The sequence below is a fragment of the Primulina tabacum genome, unplaced genomic scaffold (genome assembly GCF_025594145.1).
Source record: "Primulina tabacum isolate GXHZ01 unplaced genomic scaffold, ASM2559414v2 Contig621, whole genome shotgun sequence".
Lineage (NCBI taxonomy): Eukaryota > Viridiplantae > Streptophyta > Magnoliopsida > Lamiales > Gesneriaceae > Primulina > Primulina tabacum.
The window spans coordinates 10200-30676 of NW_027459814.1; the positions used below are offsets into that span (position 1 = coordinate 10200).

The following is a 20477-nucleotide window of genomic DNA, read 5'->3' on the forward strand; positions in this document are numbered from 1 at the left end:
TATATGCTTCAAGTAACTACGAATTCTTTTTATATAGATTTTAATTTGCATGTTAACGGGCTTGTGGTTTTGGGCCTTTGAGTTTAGGAGCAATTGGGCCTACTTATCTAGAAAATTAGGCACAATAACCACCTATTTAATTTAAAATTAATAATTTCATAAAATTTAGTTTTCGAAATTAAAAGTTTTGATCTTTAAAAGTCTCTCTTTTGCCCAAAATGACTTCCGAATAATATTGAGCTCGTCTCGTAAATAATTCGAAATCTATCATTTTTAGAAAATTTAATCATATTAATACGTCTTAAAACTATTTATTGCAAATTTTATCTCGGTCGTCCCCGGTCTCCTTTCCCTACCCTGTTATCGAATATTTGGGTTTAAATCTACAGGTTTCCACAAAATCATGCAATTATACCATTAACCATGTAATATGCATCATGTAAGCATATAAAATCAATTAAGTAAATTAAATATGAAATTTTAAATCATTTACATGCATGTGGTTTTACGTTGTTTAGTTTTGGACGTTACAAAATCCTCTCTACTTAAGTAAAATTTTGTCCTCGAAATTTAAGACGTACTGAATAATTCGGGATAGCGACTCCTCATCTCAGGACTCAGTCTCCCAAGTGACTTCTTCCTCCGAGTGATTCAGCCACTTGACTTTGACCATTTTTATCACCTTGTTCCGCAGTTGTCTCTCTTGCCTATCCAAGATTTGAATAGGCATTTCCTCATATGACAGGTTGGCATAAGTTGCAGTGGCTCAAAGTTCAATACATGCGAAGGGTTTGACATTTACTTGCAGAGCATCGATATGTGGAAGACATTGTGAATCCTGCGAGATTAGGTGGCAACGACACTCGATATGCTAATGCTCCCACTCTCTCGAGTATCTCAAATGGTCCAATAAATCTTGAAATAAGTTTACCTTTCTTGCCAAATCTTATAATACCCTTCATAGGTTCTATCTTTATAAACACGTGATCACCCACTGCAAACTCGAGATCTCGCCTTCTTTTGTTCGCGTAGCTCTTTTGTCGACTTTGAGCAGTTTTCATTCTGTCTCGGATCTTGGCGATCATTTATGCAGTGTGTTGAACTATATCGGGCCCCATCGTAGTCCTTTCTCCTACCTCGTCCCAATGGATAGGCGACCTACATTTCCTTCCGTAGAGTGCCTCGTATGGAGCCGTTCCATATATGACTGATAACGGTTATTTTAAGTGAACTCCACTAGAGGTAGTTTCGGTTCCCAACTCCCTTGGAAATCGATCACGCATGCTCGGAGTAGGTCCTCAGAAATCTGTATGACTCTCTCAGACTAACCATCGGTCTGAGGATGAAATGCAGTACTGAATAATATCTTAGTCCCCAAGTTTCATGTAGACTCTTCCAAAATGATGAAGTGAAACGTGTGTCTCTGTCCGACACTTGAATCCCATGCAATCTAACTATCTCTCGAATATATAGCTCCACATACTGAGTCGTGGAAAAAGTCGTCTTCGCTGGTAGGAGTGTGCTTATTTAGTAAGATGATCCACTATCACCCAAATGGAATTGAGTTCTTTCACCATCTTTGGCAATCCTACCACGAAATCTATAGTAATGTTTGCCCACTTCCACTCGGGAATGGGGAGTGGTCAAAGAATTCCCGCCGGTCTTTGATACTCTGCCTTCACTTGTTGACATGTCAAGCATTCTGATACAAAGCGCATAATGTCTCGTTTCATTCCTGGCCACCAATATAAAAGTTGCAAGTCCTTGTACATCTAGGTACTGCAAGGATGAATGGAGTAAGGGGTACTGTGAGCTTCCGTGATAATGTGAACTCTAAGTAAATCACGACTAGGAACCCATAGTCGACCTCGATACTTAACAATTCTGTCACTCTTAGAAACCGAGGCATCGGTGACATCCGACATTGTTTAACAATTACATTGAAAACAATAAGCCTCGTATCAAACAAACCAATCTTTTTCATAAATAAATATTGTCTTACAATGACAATGGAATAAAATTACATCAATAGTTTGTAGAAAATTAAAAGAAAACTTAAAATCTTGAATCTTGTTCTTTCCATTCGATCACCATCCCCAGAATGCCTCTTGTTCCTCCTCATTCATTTGCTCTTCATTCTTATCTAGTGAGAGATGTAAGGGATGAGTGTTTTGAGAAAACACTCAGCAAGTGGGGGCCGATCGATTTCCGCAAATACAAATAGACATAATTTTAAATCATCTTTTTACAGACTTTCAAAACTTATTATATTGACTTGTTAAACTTTCAAAACTTATTACATTGACTTGTTAAACTTTCAAAACTTATTACATTGACTTATCATAACAGAACCAAACAAATTCGAAATATGAGACAAAGATTATCAGAAAATTTAGAGCAGATCAGAACAAACACAACATTGTTACTCATCTCATTTTCTGTGGTCAAATTGTCCCTATTATATTAGTCCTCTAAGGGGCGAGGCCAGAACACAGTTTTATACCAACTGATGGGGGCCAGACAGAACACATTTTTATACCCACTGATGGGGGCCAGACAGAATTACAATTATCGTCCCACATCAAATTCGAATTGTAACAGTGTATCACAGAATTCAGATTTATCTGGCAAAACTTATCATAATTTTGAACGAATACGGCGGAATCAAAGAATATCGAAACCAGAAAGAACATAACATTCATCGATCGAGATTTTAAAATAGAAGATGACATTTTTTGAAAATAAGGACACACATACAAGCATGTCATGTTATATTTATGCAAAGTTTAAATTACAAGAAAAATACGTAACAAAAACCCACTTACTGAAATTCGAAGGTATGCTTTGAGAGTTGCTCAAACTCGGACGTACAAAGCTTGCTGAATTCGGACCAGGTGATGACCAAAATTTGAACAGGGCCTCCCCACAGTGTTGACAATAGTTTCCAGCACAAAACTCCCGCACGAATCTTCGTCCTTCTTCCTTTCTATTGGCGGCCGAGGGTTTCTTTTGTAGGGAGGGGGGCCGAAATTTTGAGGTGTTTTTGGAAGTGTTTTTCCTTCAGCATATGTGTGATATTTATAGATGAAATTTGATCCCTTAATGCGAGGCCCGGGGCCGAAGAGGGCGGGGGGTGATCGCCGGTGCCATCAGTTGCACGGACAATGAGCGGCTCCTGGCAGGCTTCTAGGTGGAGGGAACATGAATGGACCGACCCACACGGGAATGAGAGGGATTCCGAAACTGTTCAATGTAATGGACTGTACAGTTGAAGAGGGCTTAAAAGATTTGATTTGTACTACTCATATCACGAAGGTGCATCTTCTTTTCGGTAATTCATCACATAAGAACTCAAAAGTTAAGCGTGCTTGACTTAGGGCAGTTTTGGGATGGGTGACCTCCTGGGAAGTTTCCCAGGGTGCGTGTGAGTGAGGACATAAGCACGCTGGAAAGACTCGTCTTGATACAGTGAGGACAGTCGTCGAATCTTGGGCGTTACACTTAAACTACCCTTGGCCGCCCCCTTGCTCCCCAGGAAAGCCTTCAATGTGGTCAAAATTCTATCTAAACTCAAGAGGCACCTTGGTTTACTAAAGGAACAATTCTTGCACAATTAATTTGTCTAAGCCTCCTAGCTCCATTCTTGGTTCTTTTAGGACAAGAAAGTTGAGCTTCTTTGAGCTAAAAGATTGAGTTCATGAGCTGGGGATTTACTCCTCTGGTGACGACTCTTTGATTGATGGGTTTCTTATGGCATAGATCCCTTTTGAGCTAGTCTTCGAGCCTTTGAGTTACTTCATCGAGCCATGTTAGCTGAAAATTTAAGTTTATATTTGAGTTTTATAGTTCAGATTAAATTTTTGAGCTTAATTTTGAGTTTTAATTCTTACATGATCTTCTTCGGAAATTCCGGGTTCTCACAAATGACATCCTAGATTGAATATAACATGCTACCCTTCGATTCATCTCGCTGTCTCCATTTCTGCAATTTCTCATCATTAGACTGTCCGGCTCGAATTATATCTCGCAAAGTGGAATAACTATCAACGTAGCGAGATTAGGGGCCTATCCCCTATCATAAACTTCGAAACGCTGAATTTCCACTTGCAGAGGCTTCTGTACTGATAAATGTGCCAAGACTGTCCCCTTTCTACTCAAAGAATCCGCAACTAAATTAGCCTTGCCGGTATAGTATATAATGTCATAGTCATAGTCCTTAACAAGCTCTAGCCACCATCTTTGTCTAATATTCAAGTCCTTTTGGGTGAAGAAATATTTAAACTTTTAAGATCCGTAAAGATCTTGGATTTCTCACCATACAAGTAGTGCCTCCAAATTTTCAACACAAATACCACTGCTGCAAGCTCAAGATCATGTGTCGGATAATTTTTTTCATGCACTTTCAGTTTTCTAGATGCATATGCTATAGCTCGGTCATTTTGCATGAGAATGGCGCCCAATCCAAACTTTGAAGCATCAGTAAATTCCATATATTCCCCTTGCTCTGTCGCATAGCTAAAACTAGCGTTGTAGTGAGTGCTTGCTTCAACTGATCGAATCTATTTTGACACTCTGGTCCTCAAATAAATTTTGCATTCTTCTTCGTCAAAGATGTCAAGGGTACTGCAATAGATGAAAAACCCTTGATGAACTTACGATATTAGCCAACTAAACCCAAAAAACTGCGTATTTCCGTCACATTTTTAGGCGCATGCCACTACTTAACTAACTCGACCTTAGATGGGTCGACCTCTACTATCTCTATTAACACTAAGAATGCCACTCTCTCTAGCCGAAACTCACACTTGCTGAACTTTTCATATAATTTCCGATCTCTTAAAACTTACAAGGTTGTCTTTAAATGCTGATCATGCTCCTCACGCCTCTTTGAATAGATCAAGATATCGTCGATAAAAACAATAATGAACTGATCGAGATATGACTGAAATACACGATTCATGAGATCCATGAAGATCGCTGGGGCGTTAGTCAGCACAAACAGCATCACTAAAAACTCATAATGTCCATAACATGTCTTGAACGCCGTCTTATGTACATCCGACTCCTTGACCCTCAGCTAGTGATATCCAGACCTAAGATCTATCTTTGAAAATACCGAAGCTCATTGCCATTGATCAAATAAATCCTCGATTCGGGGCAATGAGTATTATTCTTCACTGTTACTCTGTTTAGCTCCCTATAGTCGATGCACAACCTCATAGTTCCATCTTTCTTTTTCACAAATAACACTGGAGCGCCCCATGGAGAGAAACTTGTGCGAATAAATCCTTTGTCTAACAGCTCTTGAATTTGGTCCTTTAATTCTTTCATTTCAGCAGGTGCTAATCGATATGGTGCCTTAGAGATCGTCATTGTACTGGACATCAACTCAATAGCGAATTCCACTTCTCTTTCAGGTGGGATGCCAAAAACATTGTCGGGAAATACATTCGGAAAATCCTTAACTACCTCCACATCCTCAATAGATCGACTGTCAGTGTTGGGTGCAGATATAATACTAGCGATAAAAACTTGGCTACCCTTTTGTATAAGCTTCTTCGCACGTATGCATGAAATAATATGCGTCATTTGTTTGTTTTGTGCCTCCTCGAAGATAGTTGTTTTCCCATTCGGTGGTCTAATAGATACTGACCTCTACCAAAACTCAATAGTGACCCCATTCATAGTAAGCCAATCCATACCCAAAATAACGTCGAACTCGGACATTGGTAGTACTATAAGGTCCGCTCGTATAATATTCCTTTGCAATTTTAGTTCCACATCCTTAACCATGTTACTAGAAACCATATGTTCGCCAGAAGGCAATGTAACTTTGAATTCCGACTCCACGTCCACTGGTAAGATTCCTAATTTCTTCACGAAAGATTCCGATATGAAAGAATACGTAGCTCCAGAATCTAGTAAAGCGTAGGTAGCTATTCCCGCTAACAATATTCGTCATGGTAATATTTGTATTGTTCTCGTTTAAGACCATAAAGTTTCAAAAGTTTTCCTACCATCTAAGCCCTTCTAGTTCCCATATTAGCATTTCAACCCCTTGAGCTTTCGTAAATTGCTAAATGACCCCTTAAATTTTTGAATTTTGCAATTAAGTCCTAGGAAATTTCGAAATTTTCTAAATTTTTCTTCAATATTTTTCGAAAATTGCTGTATAGCCCCTTAGATTTTCGAAAATTACTATTGGCCCCTTGAAAGTCAAAAATTTGCATTTTAGCCCTTGGAAATTTCGAGTTTTTTTTCCATTTTACCCCTAGAGATTTTTGAAATTGCTCTTTAGTCCCTTTATTTTCAATGTTCTACAATTTGATCCATATAATTTAGTGTTTGTAATAATTCAATTCCTTAAACACTAGAATTTGAAACATGCAGTTCTAAGTTATCAAGTTCCATGCACCTCAATTTGATTCTAGCATTCATGCTTATTATTTCAAGAGGTAAGGAACTTTTAAATACTTGAATAGTCGGATTACCTGTAATAAGCGTCATGTCTGGCTCCGCTTTCTCAGCATGCATCACGTAAGCCCTTCCAGTCATGGGTTGCTTGAGTTTTTGGAAATCACCAGCCTTATGCCCCATTGCTCTGTACTTGAAGCACTTGTAGGTGCCCCACATGCACTTTCCATAATGATGGCGATAACACTCCTTGAAAATTGGCTTCTCAGTAGTCTTCGAGACATTTTCTTTAGGTGGTTGTCCTTGTAGTTTCGGTTGTCCCAGCCGCTTCGGTGGTCCTATATAAGGCTTCTTATTATGCTGACTAGCTTGCTGGGCGTGATTTCTGTTACGCTGCATCTCCCAATCAATATGCTTAAGTGACTGCTCGGCTCGAAAAGCTTTGGCAACGACAGTAGTATAGTCAACAGGACCAGTGAGCATCACATCGTGACGGATCGTCGGCCTCAATCCATCCAAAGCAATCAAGGGCACAAAATGACAGCCCCTATCAAACTTCTGCACGAACTCAGCAACAGACAAGTGCTGGCGGAGACTAATAAACTCTCTCTTCAACCTCGAACGAACGTCAGTAGTGAAGTATTTATCATATAACACCCTCTTGAAATCCTCCCAAGTTAGAGTCGCTAGATTCACTCCTTGCTCTGCTCCCTCCCACCATAAGGAAGCATCGCCCTTTAGGAGATAGATGGTACAACGAACTCGGTCAGCGTCCATCATATCCATATATCAAAAGATCACTTCTAAAGATCTAATCCACCCCTCAACTACAAATGGATCAGTAGTGCCAGAAAAATCCTCGGGGTTCATCCTCCTAAATCGCTCATAAATTGTCTCCGGTCGTCCCCTCGTAGCATAACCAACATGCTGCTCTAATAACTGAGCCATGGCTGCTAGTACACGAGCACTAGCATCTTGATTAGGTGGAGGCTGTGGAATCTCCTTCTCATCTCTATTCTCATTATTACTACGTAGAATTCGTCTAGGAGGCATCTTTGTACAAATTATCCATACCACTGACCAACATGCACTTAATATTTAAAATATCATAAACCTAACCTTTTTATCATGCTTCATTAAAGCATCTAAAAATTTAGCATATAAATATAAAACAGTAAAAACTCACATACTTGAGGCGTGACTTCTTGAGTTTCTCGGAGTGGCAGTACACAACCCTTTGAGAAAAACCTTCGCTCTGATACCAACTGAAACGTCCACTACTTTATAATTTTAAATTCTACTAGAATTGTTTTCTTTTTTTTCATATTGTAAAATTCGAAACTCATTTTTTAAAATACTCAGCATTTCCATAAATCAAAATAGTTTAATATTTAAAATCTCAAATGAATAAAAAAAATCCCTAAATCGTCAATTAACAAAATTCAACTCCCACCTTTAACATGATCATCCTACTTCCAAATAAAGCATAGAAAATCTCTAATTAAATCATTAAATACATCTTTGAATTTTTAACTATCAATCTAATGCGGAAAATAAAGTCCCTCGGGAGTGTACTGTCTGCCTCGATCCACTCAAGCGTCAGCGCCTGCCTCAATAACATCATCACCTGCAGCATTCAACCCTAGTGAGTATAATGGCTCAGCATGTTCTAAACATGAGTAGTAAATAATACATATACAAGAACATGCATTGAAAATCATACTTTTATTCGAAATAAATTTGTAATCATAATTTAATCATAAATCGTCAAATCGTGAAGTTTTCAATGATTTATCATTTTGGGTGAAGTTTGATACTTGAAAGTGACTAGCTTTTATCATTTGGTCGTCTGATCAGTATTAATTCACCATTGCGCATGGGGACGGGCACTAGGCACCGACGTAAAATGGAAATACGATCGTTGGGCTCTCTCTGGGCCTTTTCCCGTAAACGGGCTCCCTCTAGGGCCTTTTCCCTCATGATATTCCAAAAAATCATATATCATATCTTTTTTCTCACAGTCAATTAACATCCTTCAAAATATTTTTTCCCATTTTTTAATCATAAAATTTCGTGTCATTTCCACATTTGAAAAATAGCATTTTTAATAGTGAAAATTTCACAGCTTTACCATAAATCATAAAATCTCATATTTTCATCATAAACGTTATAAAAATATCATTTAACATGCGTTATGATCCCTCGGGACACTTCCAACCTTTTTCGAACTACCCAGATGTAAAATGAGCGTTTTGCCCCTGGACTTAAAATTTCTCGTTTTTGACTTTTTCTTACTTTTATTTACCCGAGACCATCCCAAATATTTATTTAACCTTAAATTTAATTTTTAATATTTTTATTTACGTAAATCGAGCTTTTTATTTAATTCCTTAATAAATAATTCGTAAAACATATAATTCCCGAATTAATTCACATTTAAATCTTTTCTTCCCAAATTTTAAACATAATCTTTTTACACCTAAAATACCCTCATGAACCATGAACTGACCTCCATGGACCATGATTCGAGCCCTTTCCCATTAGACTTCGAGAATCGAACCCTAGCTCCCGCATCGAGCCACGACCCAAATCAACTGATCCATCTTTAGCCAAACCCTAACCTGACCCCCTAGGGACCTTATCGAACCCTCTGGACCAATGCACCCCTAGCCCATCAATCAAGGAACCAACCGCGCGAGTTCCCCTTTTATTTTTCTTTGCTTCCCTAGGACTCTACTCGACTAGGACTCTTGCACTTGCTTAACCACCAACTCCACCGTACCCTACCCGTCCCTGGACCAAGCTCCAACCTAGCCTAGCGATCTTAGCCACCGCCTCAAACCCTACCCTCAGCAACAATCCGCCGCGTGCATGGGAAGAGCCCATGTAGCCGTGGACTCTTCTCTGCCGGTCGTCCTTGGGTCCTAGCCATGCTAGGACTCTTCCTAGCCCTTAGTCATGTCCAGCACGACCCCTTGCCCAAGCCCTGGTTGAGCCGCACACCCCTTTTCCCTTAGCCGAGGCCCTGCGTGCACATGAACCATGAAAACCCTAGGTTCTAAACATCAGCCATGCACGGCCCCTTCTAGCCCTTGTCCAGCCCTCGTCTCATGCCTAGACGGCCCTTGTTCCAGCCCTCAAACGTCCTATGTTGGCAGTGTACTCATTGAAAATCATAAAACTTTCTTATACACGTAAAAATCTTCAAAATTTAAAAATAATCGTCAAAAGGATAAATGGTTTGAACACCAATATTTTTCGTGCAAAAATAAAAAAACATGCATAATATGGATTGAATGATGCGTCAAAGAATTTATAAATGTGTCTTTGCGCTTAAAACGCTCGAATATACGATCATCGGCGTGGGATGTGAAGAAAAATGAACGGGCGATGAATACTCCTTGTTTTCTTCCTTTTCAATTTTTTGAATTTTAGGTGTGTGTGAAGTGTGTGATTTCGGCTGCTATGTGCTTCAAATAACCTAGGAATCTTTTTTTATATATAGATTTTAATTTGCATGTTTATGGGTTTGAGTTTTGGGCCTTTGAGTTTAGGAGCAATTATGCCAACTTATCATAGGTAAATTAGGCTCAATAACACTTATTTAATTAAAATAAAATTTTATAAAATTTAGTTTTCGAAATTAAAAATTTTGATCTTTTAAAAGTCCATCATTTGTCCAAAACCGGCTCCTAGAATAAAATTGAGCTCGTCTCATAAAATAATTTGAATTATATCATTTTTAGAAAAATTTAATCATATTAATATGCCTTCAAAATATTTATCAAAAAATATTTATTTTATCTCGGTCGTCCCGGGTATCCTTTCCCTAGCATTTTATAGAAAATTCGGGTAAAATCTACAGTTTCCACAAAATCATGCAATTATACCCTTAACTATGTAATATGCATCATGTAAGCATATAAAATCAATTAAGTAAATTAAATATGAAATTTAAATCATTTGCATGCATGTGATTTACGTGTGTTAGTTTTTTGGCGTTACAATAACAAAATCTAAAATGGTTTTATTTCAAACTAATATTAGATTTCTTGGTCATATGATTGAAAAAGGAAAAATAATTCCTATTCAAAGAAGTATTGAATTTGTTTCAAAATTTTCTAATATTATAACTGATAAAACTCAGTTACAAAATTTTTAGGAAGTTTAAATTATATTTCTTTTCATATTAAAAATCTTACTGAGGATTTGCTATCTTATATGATAGATTAAAGAAAAATCATTTATCTTGGTCAAATAAACATACCGAAGCTGTTAAAAATATTAAAGAGAAAGTTAAAAATTTTCCTTGTCTTATGTTTGTAAATCCCCAATAGGATAAGATTATAGAAATTGATGCTTCTGATATCGGTTTTGGAGGAATTTTAAAACAAATAGATTCCAAAACAAAGTAAGAATATCTTATTCTATTTTATTATGAGAAATGGAATAATGCCCATAAAAACTATTCTACAGTAGCAAAAAAAATTTTAGTTATTATTACATGTATTTTAAAATTTCAAGATGATTTTTACAATCAAAAGTTTGTTTATGTTTATGAAAGATTTCAAACATGATGTTTCTAAACAAATGTTTGCACGATGACATGCACATTTAGCTCTCTTTGATTTTGAAATCATTTATAAAAAAGGTGAAGATAATCATCTACCTGATTTTTTAACGAGAGAATATCTATCATGATTTCAGGAATGTACCAAAGAGGTAGAGATGATTTCTCTCATAGAGGAAGAGTTGGTAGATGAAAGCCCCTAATATTATTGCTCAATATGGTACACAAAGACTAATAGTCCAGAACATTACCAGTTCTTCATCCAATAATAATATGGATATTGATAATCTTATATAAAGAATTTCAAGAATTCTTGAAAAATAAACAAAAAATATTTCTGAAACTTCTTCAGCATCATATGCTAGTATTATTAAAAAAGAATAAAATGATTCAGCTCTATATACAGAGACTAAATATCGTGATCTCATACTTCTTATCGAAGAAAAAGATTTTCAATGGGAAAAAACTCCATTGACTATCATGGAAAGATATTTAATCAATACATCATATGTATATTGTAGAACCCGTAAATCAGTAGACGTATAAGCCATGCATAATTCTAGATTTTTAAATTTAATTGACTTCATTGCATGATTATTTTAAATGCATTTGTTTGAAGTTAATTATCTCATTATTTCAGTTCAGTAGATTGATTTTTAGCATTTCAGTATTTTCAGTGAGGCCGGACCGGAGTTGGAGTTTTGAGATAGAATTTAAGATTCGAGAAATATTTCCAGAAGTTAATTTAGCTAGCAAGTAAGTTCATTTAAGTTAGAAAGGGAGGTTTGAGGATTAAATTTAATTATTTGAGGTGATTAAGAAATGAACTCATTTAAGTTATTTAATTAAGGGGTTAGCTCACTAAATTATTTAAAGGATTAGTAAGGCTTTCAAGGATTATTAGTTGACTAGATAATCAACATTCCCCTTTATTTTATTATGCATTTTTCGGCCACCCTTAGTGCTAGAAGATTCATTTTCCAACTCATCAACTTTGACCAATTCTTTGCATGTAATTAGTAGGATAATTCTAGGATTTTTGGGAGCACAATTTAATTAATTAATGGACATATCCTAGACTAGAAAATAAGCAAAATTTCGGCCACTACCTCCTAGAAGCATCCACCAACTCATTTGATATCAATTCAAAATTTAAAATTCAAATGCATGAAGACTTGGTCTTGATATGATCCTTATATCTTGCACCATCCTCCTCACCCCTCATAACCACTCCATCACACTCCCTCCCCACCGAAATCAGACCCATTTTTAGTAGAACAAAACGTGAATAACAGCTAGGGAGAAAGGGAGAAAAATCGAGAACTAGAAAGAGCAAGAGAAGCGTTCCACCTCCTCCGTGCCGCGTCGTCGTTGTTTCGTTCGTTTTCTTTCAAAACGAAACCAGGAATGTCTAGATTTCTTTCAAACCTCAATCAAGTCATATTATCATTTATTTTTCAGTACATGATCATGTTTATTCAAGTAAAAATCGAGATACATGTCAAAACATTTTGAAACCACACATGCAGAATTTTCGAATTCCTTGGCAAACTTCACGGTTTCTTTTGGTTTGTGAGTTTCAGGTATTGGATCGACTCCAGGCTCCAAAGGCGGCTTGTATACATGTAGTAGGATGCATTAGGACCATGTTGGTCCATTCAAACCAGCCCCATGCTTGCTGGAAATTCAGAATGACAGCAAGTCCCCATAGGTGCAGAAAATGTTGTTCGAAAAATTCAGTTTGTTGTCATGGAGGAAGGATCTGATCTTGGCTGCCCCAAGGGCCTATAGCCATGGTTGGATCACTTCCCTAGCATGTCTAAGACGTGACTAAGTTGCCCTTTTGGTGGCTTGGTCCATGGTTCATCGGTTTTTAATAAAAACATCACAACAGCCCCTATACCCCTTCGGCTACTTCGGTTGGACAGCTTTTGGTTTCGGTTTGTGTTTGCTTGGTGTGGATCTTGGTTGGCCTATGGCCCTTAGCCACGGTTCATATCATTCTCCTAGATGTTTAGATCGTGCCATGGTCAATCAAATGGCCACTGGAATGACGCAAGACATCGATCATAGCATAAACACTACACACGCATGCACGTTGCTTTCGGTTGGACCCTTCGGTTGAGTTATGGTGTGATGCGGATTGTGGCTGGCCTAGGGCCCTTAGCCATGGTTCAAATCATTCCTTGGGATGTTGGTAAGAGTCTCTGGTCGGTGGTTCACGCCCCAAATGGCCGATAGTCTCGAAACCAACGCAAGTCTTGTAGTTGCGCAGCTGCTGGAAATTACAGCAAGTTGCTGTGTCGGTTCAGAGGCTCGTTCGAGTTCTTGGTTGGCTTTTAGCCCATGGCCTTAGACTGGACAGTGCCTCATTGAGTTGGGAAGGTCATGTTTTTGACCGTTCGTCATTCGGATCATTTTTGAGGTCGTACGAGAATTTACGGTGCAATGTGCCAAATTGACTCTCGAAAGAGCGTTTCGTGTTTTGGCCTCCATTTCACCTAGATTTCGACCCTATCATTTTAGGAGCATTATTTTATGATTTTTCAGCATATTTTAATCATGAATATACGTCGGTTCAGTGTCGGTTCAAGTTGGCTCGGAGTCATGATTAAATGCGAAGTCATTAGGCGTCATAGTCGCATCTTTTGAACGTAAATTGCATAGTTGGTCAAGTTTAAGCTATTGCATATTTTTCATGGCACAGTTAGGTTGCAGCGAGCCTGGGAACGATCCAATCCAATCCAGTTGGTAAAATTACGGGACATTTTCATTATGCCAGTTAATTATTTTACGTGCATTAAATAGAAAATGATTATTTTTGAGATTTATGCGATATGGCTTGTGGTTCATTCACTATGTGGGAGTGTTATTTTATACGGTCGCCAGTGACCGGCCAGCTCAGTTCAGTTTCAGCCTCCCCGGTAGCCAGTTACCGATCAGTTCAGCTTAGTGCAGTGGCCACAGGCGTAAAACATAATCTCAACAGAAAATTTTACCAGATATTTCAGTACAGGCTCCAAGGAGCAAATATTTTTACAGTGATTTCCAGTTCAGTTATGCACGTATTATAATTGCTCAGTACAGATTATTTTCAGTATGCCTCAGGACAGGATATGTTAACTCATGCATATTTTTTTAATTCAGATTTTTACTCGTTACCTGTGATATATGCATGCTGAGTCTTTAGGCTCACTAGACTTGATTGTTGTAGGTACTGATGAGGCCAGGGCCGAGGGCGGGGACCAGTGGGCCAGCTTAGGTCGGCAGTAGTGGCACCCGAGGACCTCAGAGCAGCAGTTGCTATTTTTTTTTCGCAAACAATTTTTATCAGTCGTTGGACAATTTTTAAATTGTTATTGTGGGCAAAACTTTAATTTTCTTCCGCTGCAATATTTTGAAATATTGAACTTGTTTCACCAGTGATTCTATGAATGAGGCCATTTAAGTTCTTTTAAAAAGAAAATTTTTAATTTTCCGTGGTATCAGAGCGCAGGTTCTGTATAGGGTTTCACTACTACTGACCGCGAGAAGCTCACGAAGCCACGCCTTTGGTCTGTAAGTTTTTCAGTTCAGCATTTTGTTCAGTATTTCAGTTAAAGCATGAATTATTTTGTCAGCATGCTTCCTGATTTTCAGTACTTCAGTGTTCATTTAAAAATAAAGTATGGAATTATGCATGTTAGTTACGTATGGGTTATGTTGGAACAGTATGCCCCCTAGACGCATTTTAGAGCGCAACAGAGAGGTGGAGCCTCGCCGAGAAGACAGGGAGGAGCGTAGACCAGAGGGAGACCTACCACCTCCTCCACCACCCCCACCGGACATGAGTGCCCAGATGTTAGCTGGGATGGCACAGTTCTTCGCACAGTTTGCGGGGGGCAATGCCGCAGCCGTAGCCGCAGCCGCAGCCAGGCCGACAGGGCCCGAGGCAGTGTATGAGCGATTCATGAAGATGCGCCCGAAGGAATTCTCTGGGACATCTGACCCCATGGTTGCTGAGGGATGGATCAAATCCCTCGAGGTTATCTTCGATTTTATGGAGCTGGGAGACGCAGACCGAGTCCGATGTGCCACCTACCTGTTCACTGGAGACGCCCGCTTATGGTGGGAAGGAGCTTCGGTAGCCCTGACATTGGCTACACTTTCTTGGACCCGCTTTACGGAGGTTTTCTACTCCAAGTATTTTGCTGAGGAGGTTCGCACCAGGCTGACCACCGAGTTCATGAGTCTGAGACAGGGGGATATGTCGGTTACGGAGTTTATCCGTAAGTTCGAGAGGGGCTGTCACTTTGTGCCCCTGATAGCGAATGATGCCAGAGCCAAGCTGATGCACTTCCTGGTGGGCTTACGGCCGATCTTGCGCCGGGATGTTAGGGTATCTGACCTTGCTACTTATGAGATTGCCGTCTCCAAGGCCTTAGCCGCAGAGCAGGATCTGCGGGATATCGAGAGGGATCGCCAGGGCAAGCGCCCAGTCCAGGCACCGCACCGCCCTCCTCCTCATCAGCATCAGCAGCAGAATAAGAGGCCTTTTTAAGGACCGCCCAGGAACCGAGGCCAGCAGCAGCAGCAGCAGCAGCGGGGACGCCCAGCCCCGAGGACTCAGGAGCACCCAGTTTGTCCCAGGTGCTCACGTCGCCATCCTGGAGCATGTATGGCTGGCTCAGGAAAGTGTTTTAAGTGTGGCAGTCTAGACCACATATTGCTGCAGTGCCCTCAGAGGAATCTGCCTACCCAAGGCAGAGTTTTTGCTCTCCATGCCGCGGAAACCAACCCGGAGACTATGTTGTTGACAGGTACCTTTAAACTTTAAGTTATTCTTCGAATTTCAGCATTTTGGGAATCGGGATTTAGATTTTGAACTTAGAACTGTTATAGGATTGCATGCTCTACTCAGATTTATTTCGGGGAAATTAAGCTAGAGGAACCTAGACCTTTGCATGTCTATAAGTTTAGATCTTGTAGTGGGATTCAACTTAGAGCTCCGCTCTTTCAGGGAGAATTTTTATATATGGTTCCGCTACCAAGGCCTTGATAGATTCAGGGGCCACTCACTCGTTTATTTCGGAGGTCTTTGCAAACTTTCTCAAGATCCAGACCATTGGGCTAGATACAGCCTTTTCAGTAGTATTGCCGTCAGGCGAGGAGATGGCAGCTACCAATGTTATCCGAGATATAGACCTTGAGCTGCACGGTAATCTTGTTTATGCGAATCTGATCGTGCTACCGATGCCGGAATTCGACATCATCCTGGGGATGGACTGGCTATTGAGGAACAGAGTGTTGATAGACTTCCAGCGGAGATCCGTTCTGGTCCGACCGCCTGGAATGGAGCAGTTCTTATTTGAGCCGGACAGGTACTTTCCTTTACCGCGCATTATTCCTTATGTTCACGCTAGGAAACTCATGCATAGAGGGTGTCGGGCATTTCTAGCAACCTTTTTATCTGTCCCCGAGGAACCCAGCCAGTCAGCCTCAGATGTTCCGATTGTCAGAGATTTCTTAGACGTTTTTCCCGAAGACGTCTCTGGTATGCCACCCGAGAGAGAGGTGGAGTTTTCCATTGAGCTTATGCCAGGTACGGCTCCGATATCCAAAGCGCCATACCGACTAGCACCGACAGAGATGGCAGAGCTTAAGAAGCAGATTCAGGAACTTCTCGACAAGGAGTTCATTCGCCCGAGCTTTTCTCCATGGGGCGCGCCGGTCTTATTTGTGAAAAAGAAGGATGGCACGATGAGGCTTTGCATTGACTACAGGGAGTTGAACAGGGTTACAGTGAAGAATAAATACCCATTGCCGAGGATTGAGGATCTGTTTGACCAGTTGCAGGGAGCTTCGATTTTCTCCAAGATAGATCTGCGTTCTGGTTATCACCAGTTGAGGGTGAGAGATGCTGATGTCTCGAAGACAGCTTTCAGGACTCGTTATGGCCACTACGAGTTCCTAGTGATGCCGTTCGGTCTGACGAATGCGCCAGCGATCTTCATGGATCTAATGAATCGCGTATTTCAGCCGTACCTCGACCAGTTTGTGATAGTGTTCATAGATGACATTCTCGTCTACTCCAAGAGTCGGGAGGAGCACAGCAGGCATCTGACCACAGTGTTGCAGACATTGCAGAAACATAAACTATTCGCAAAGTTCAGTAAGTGCGAATTCTGGTTAGAGAAGGTGGCGTTCTTGGGCCACATTGTTTCTAGCAATGGCATTGAGGTAGACCCGGCGAAAGTTGCAGCAGTCAGAGATTGGGTTGTGCCTCAGAATGCATCAGAGATCCGCAGTTTTCTTGGGCTAGCAGGATATTACAGGAAGTTCATTCAGGGATTCTCATCCATTGCCGTTCCACTCACAGCAGTGACCAAGAAAAATGTGAAGTTTGTGTGGAGCGAGGAGTGTCAGAAGAGCTTCGATACTTTGAAGCAAGCTCTTATCTCAGCACCTGTTTTGGCTGTACCGTCAGGATCTGGTGAGTTTGTCCTTTATACCGATGCTTCGAAGCTTGGTTTAGGTGCAGTTTTGATGCAGCATGGGAGAGTGATAGCGTATGCTTCTCGACAGCTGAAAATCCACGAGAAGAATTACCCTACCCATGATCTGGAGTTAGCAGCCGTAGTTTTTGCTTTGAAGATTTGGAGGCACTATCTGTATGGGGAGAAGTGTCAGATCTTTACCGACCACAAAAGCCTCAAGTATTTCTTTACGCAGAAGGAGCTGAACATGCGTCAGAGGCGTTGGTTGGAGCTTGTGAAAGACTACGATTGTGACATTAGCTACCACCCGGGTAAAGCTAATGTAGTTGCGGATGCTTTGAGCAGGAAAGTCGCAGTGATGGCTCATTTGACGATGCAGAAACCTCTTCAGATTGAGATGCAGAGGTTTGATCTTGAGACTTATCCTCGAGGTAGAGTTCCTCGTTTATCTACCTTGACTATCCAGTCCTCTCTTATTGACCGTATTCGCAGCGGTCAGGCAGCAGATGAGCAGTTGGCACAGTGGAAGAAGAGAGATGAAGCCAAGGGCAGTGTTTTGTATTCAGTCAGCGACGGTATTGTGAGATACCGAGATAGGATATGGGTTCCTAGCAGTGATTCTATCCGAGCAGACATCTTATCAGAGGCCCACACGTCCCCGTACTCCATTCACCCTGGGAGTACGAAGATGTACAAAGATCTGCAGCTATTGTATTGGTGGCCAGGAATGAAGAAGGACATCAGGCGTTTTGTATCCGAGTGCCTGACTTGCCAGTTAGTGAAGGCCGAGCATCAGAGACCAGCAGGTTTGCTCAAGCCTCTTCCTATTCCCGAGTGGAAGTGGGAGAACATTACCATGGACTTTGTGACCGGATTGCCGAGGTCAGCCAGAGGATCGAATGCCATCTGGGTGATTGTAGATCGTCTTACCAAATCAGCGCACTTCTTGCCTATTAAGACAACTTTCACCATGGTTCAGTATGCAGAGCTGTATATCCGAGAGATAGTCCGGCTCCATGGTATTCCAGTTTCTATCGTATCCGACAGAGATCCCAGATTCACTTCCTCGTTTTGGAAGAGTTTGCATTCGACTATGGGTACGAAGTTGCTGTTTAGCACAGCTTTCCATCCGCAGACAGATGGACAGTCGGAGCGAGTTATTCAGATCTTAGATGATCTTCTCCGTGCTTGCGTCATTGATTTCTCTGGGAGTTGGGAGTCGAACTTACCATTGGTAGAGTTCACCTATAACAACAGTTTCCAGTCGTCTATAGGTATGGCTCCGTATGAGGCGCTGTATGGCCGCAAGTGTAGATCTCCTATTCATTGGGATGAAGTAGGAGAGAGAGCAGAGTTGGGTCCAGAGATTGTTCAGCAGGCAGCAGATGTAGTAGTCAAGATCCGTGATAGGATGAGGACTGCTCAGAGCCGACAGAAGAGTTATGCCGATCAGCGGAGGAGAGACTTAGAGTTTGCAGTGGGCGATCATGTCTTCGTGAAAGTGGCACCTATGAAGGGTGTCATGAGATTTGGCAAGAAAGGGAAGCTCAGTCCGAGATTCATTGGACCGTTTGAGATCCTTGACAGAGTTGGGACGCTAGCGTATCGTGTGGCTCTTCCGCCGAATCTGGCCGGAGTACACAATGTCTTTCACGTCTCCATGCTGAGGAAGTATATGGCAAATCCTTCGCATGTGCTGAATTTCGAGCCGTTGCAGCTTACTCCGAACTTATCTTACGAGGAGAGACCCGTGCAGATCCTAGACAGACAGGAGAAGAAACTTCGGAACAAGCTCGTTAAGCGAGTCAAAGTCAAATGGCTCAACCATTCAGAGGAGGAAGCTACGTGGGAGTCTGAGCCGGAGATGAGAAGTCGATACCCTGAGTTATTCGGTGAGTTCTAATTTCGAGGACGAAATTTATTTAAGGGGGGAAGGATTGTAGAACCCGTAAATCAGTAGACGTATAAGCCATGCATAATTCTAGATTTTTAAATTTAATTGACTTCATTGCATGATTATTTTAAATGCATTTGTTTGAAGTTAATTATCTCATTATTTCAGTTCAGTAGATTGATTTTTAGCATTTCAGTATTTTCAGTGAGGCCGGACCGGAGTTGGAGTTTTGAGATAGAATTTAAGATTCGAGAAATATTTCCAGAAGTTAATTTAGCTAGCAAGTAAGTTCATTTAAGTTAGAAAGGGATGTTTGAGGATTAAATTTAATTATTTGAGGTGATTAAGAAATGAACTCATTTAAGTTATTTAATTAAGGGGTTAGCTCACTAAATTATTTAAAGGATTAGTAAGGCTTTCAAGGATTATTAGTTGACTAGATAATCAACATTTCCCTTTATTTTATTATGCATTTTTCGGCCACCCTTAGTGCTAGAAGATTCATTTTCCAACTCATCAACTTTGACCAATTCTTTGCATGTAATTAGTAGGATAATTCTAGGATTTTTGGGAGCACAATTTAATTAATTAATGGACATATCCTAGACTAGAAAATAAGCAAAATTTCGGCCACTACCTCCTAGAAGCATCCACCAACTCATTTGATATCAATTCAAAATTTAAAATTCAAATGCATGAAGACTTGGTCTTGATATGATCCTTATATCTTGCACCATCCTCCTCACCCCTCATAACCACTCCATCACACTCCCTCCCCACCGAAATCAGACCCATTTTCAGTAGAAAAAAACGTGAATAACAGCTAGGGAGAAAGGGAGAAAAATCGAGAACTAGAAAGAGCAAGAGAAGCGCTCCACCTCCTCCGTGCCGCGTCGTCGTTGTTTCGTTCGTTTTCTTTCAAAACGAAACCAGGCATGTCTAGATTTCTTTCAAACCTCAATCAAGTCATATTATCATTTATTTTTCAGTACATGATCATGTTTATTCAAGTAAAAATCGAGATACATGTCAAAACATTTTGAAACCACACATGCAGAATTTTCGAATTCCTTGGCAAACTTCACGGTTTCTTTTGGTTTGTGAGTTTCAGGTATTGGATCGA

The 20477-nt window shown here is 40.4% G+C and overlaps 1 protein-coding gene across 1 annotated transcript; it reads right to left on the reverse strand.

The window, feature by feature from the left end:
* Positions 1 to 1527: 1527 nt before the first annotated feature.
* Positions 1528 to 7191, reverse strand: LOC142534611 (uncharacterized). Its single transcript, XM_075641471.1, has 4 exons — positions 6492 to 7191; positions 5737 to 5945; positions 5359 to 5655; positions 1528 to 1779 (listed from the first exon to the last, which is right to left on the reverse strand). Exons 1-4 carry the CDS (start codon positions 7189 to 7191, stop codon positions 1528 to 1530), a joined length of 1458 nt encoding a protein of 485 aa, XP_075497586.1.
* Between the last annotated feature and the right edge of the window lie 13286 nt (positions 7192 to 20477).

What these genes read in the sequence shown, in the direction of transcription:
- LOC142534611 (XM_075641471.1), bottom strand. Translation starts at nt 7,191, where the DNA reads ATGGACGCTGACCGAGTTCGTTGTACCATCTATCTCCTAAAGGGCGAT. An exon ending in AGACATGACGCTTATTACAG is followed by an intron (nt 5,946 to 6,491) that starts GTAATCCGACTA and finishes GAATATTGTTAG; the next exon opens with CGGGAATAGCTACCTACGCT. An exon ending in TTATACGAGCGGACCTTATA is followed by an intron (nt 5,656 to 5,736) that starts GTACTACCAATG and finishes GAGTTTTGGTAG; the next exon opens with AGGTCAGTATCTATTAGACC.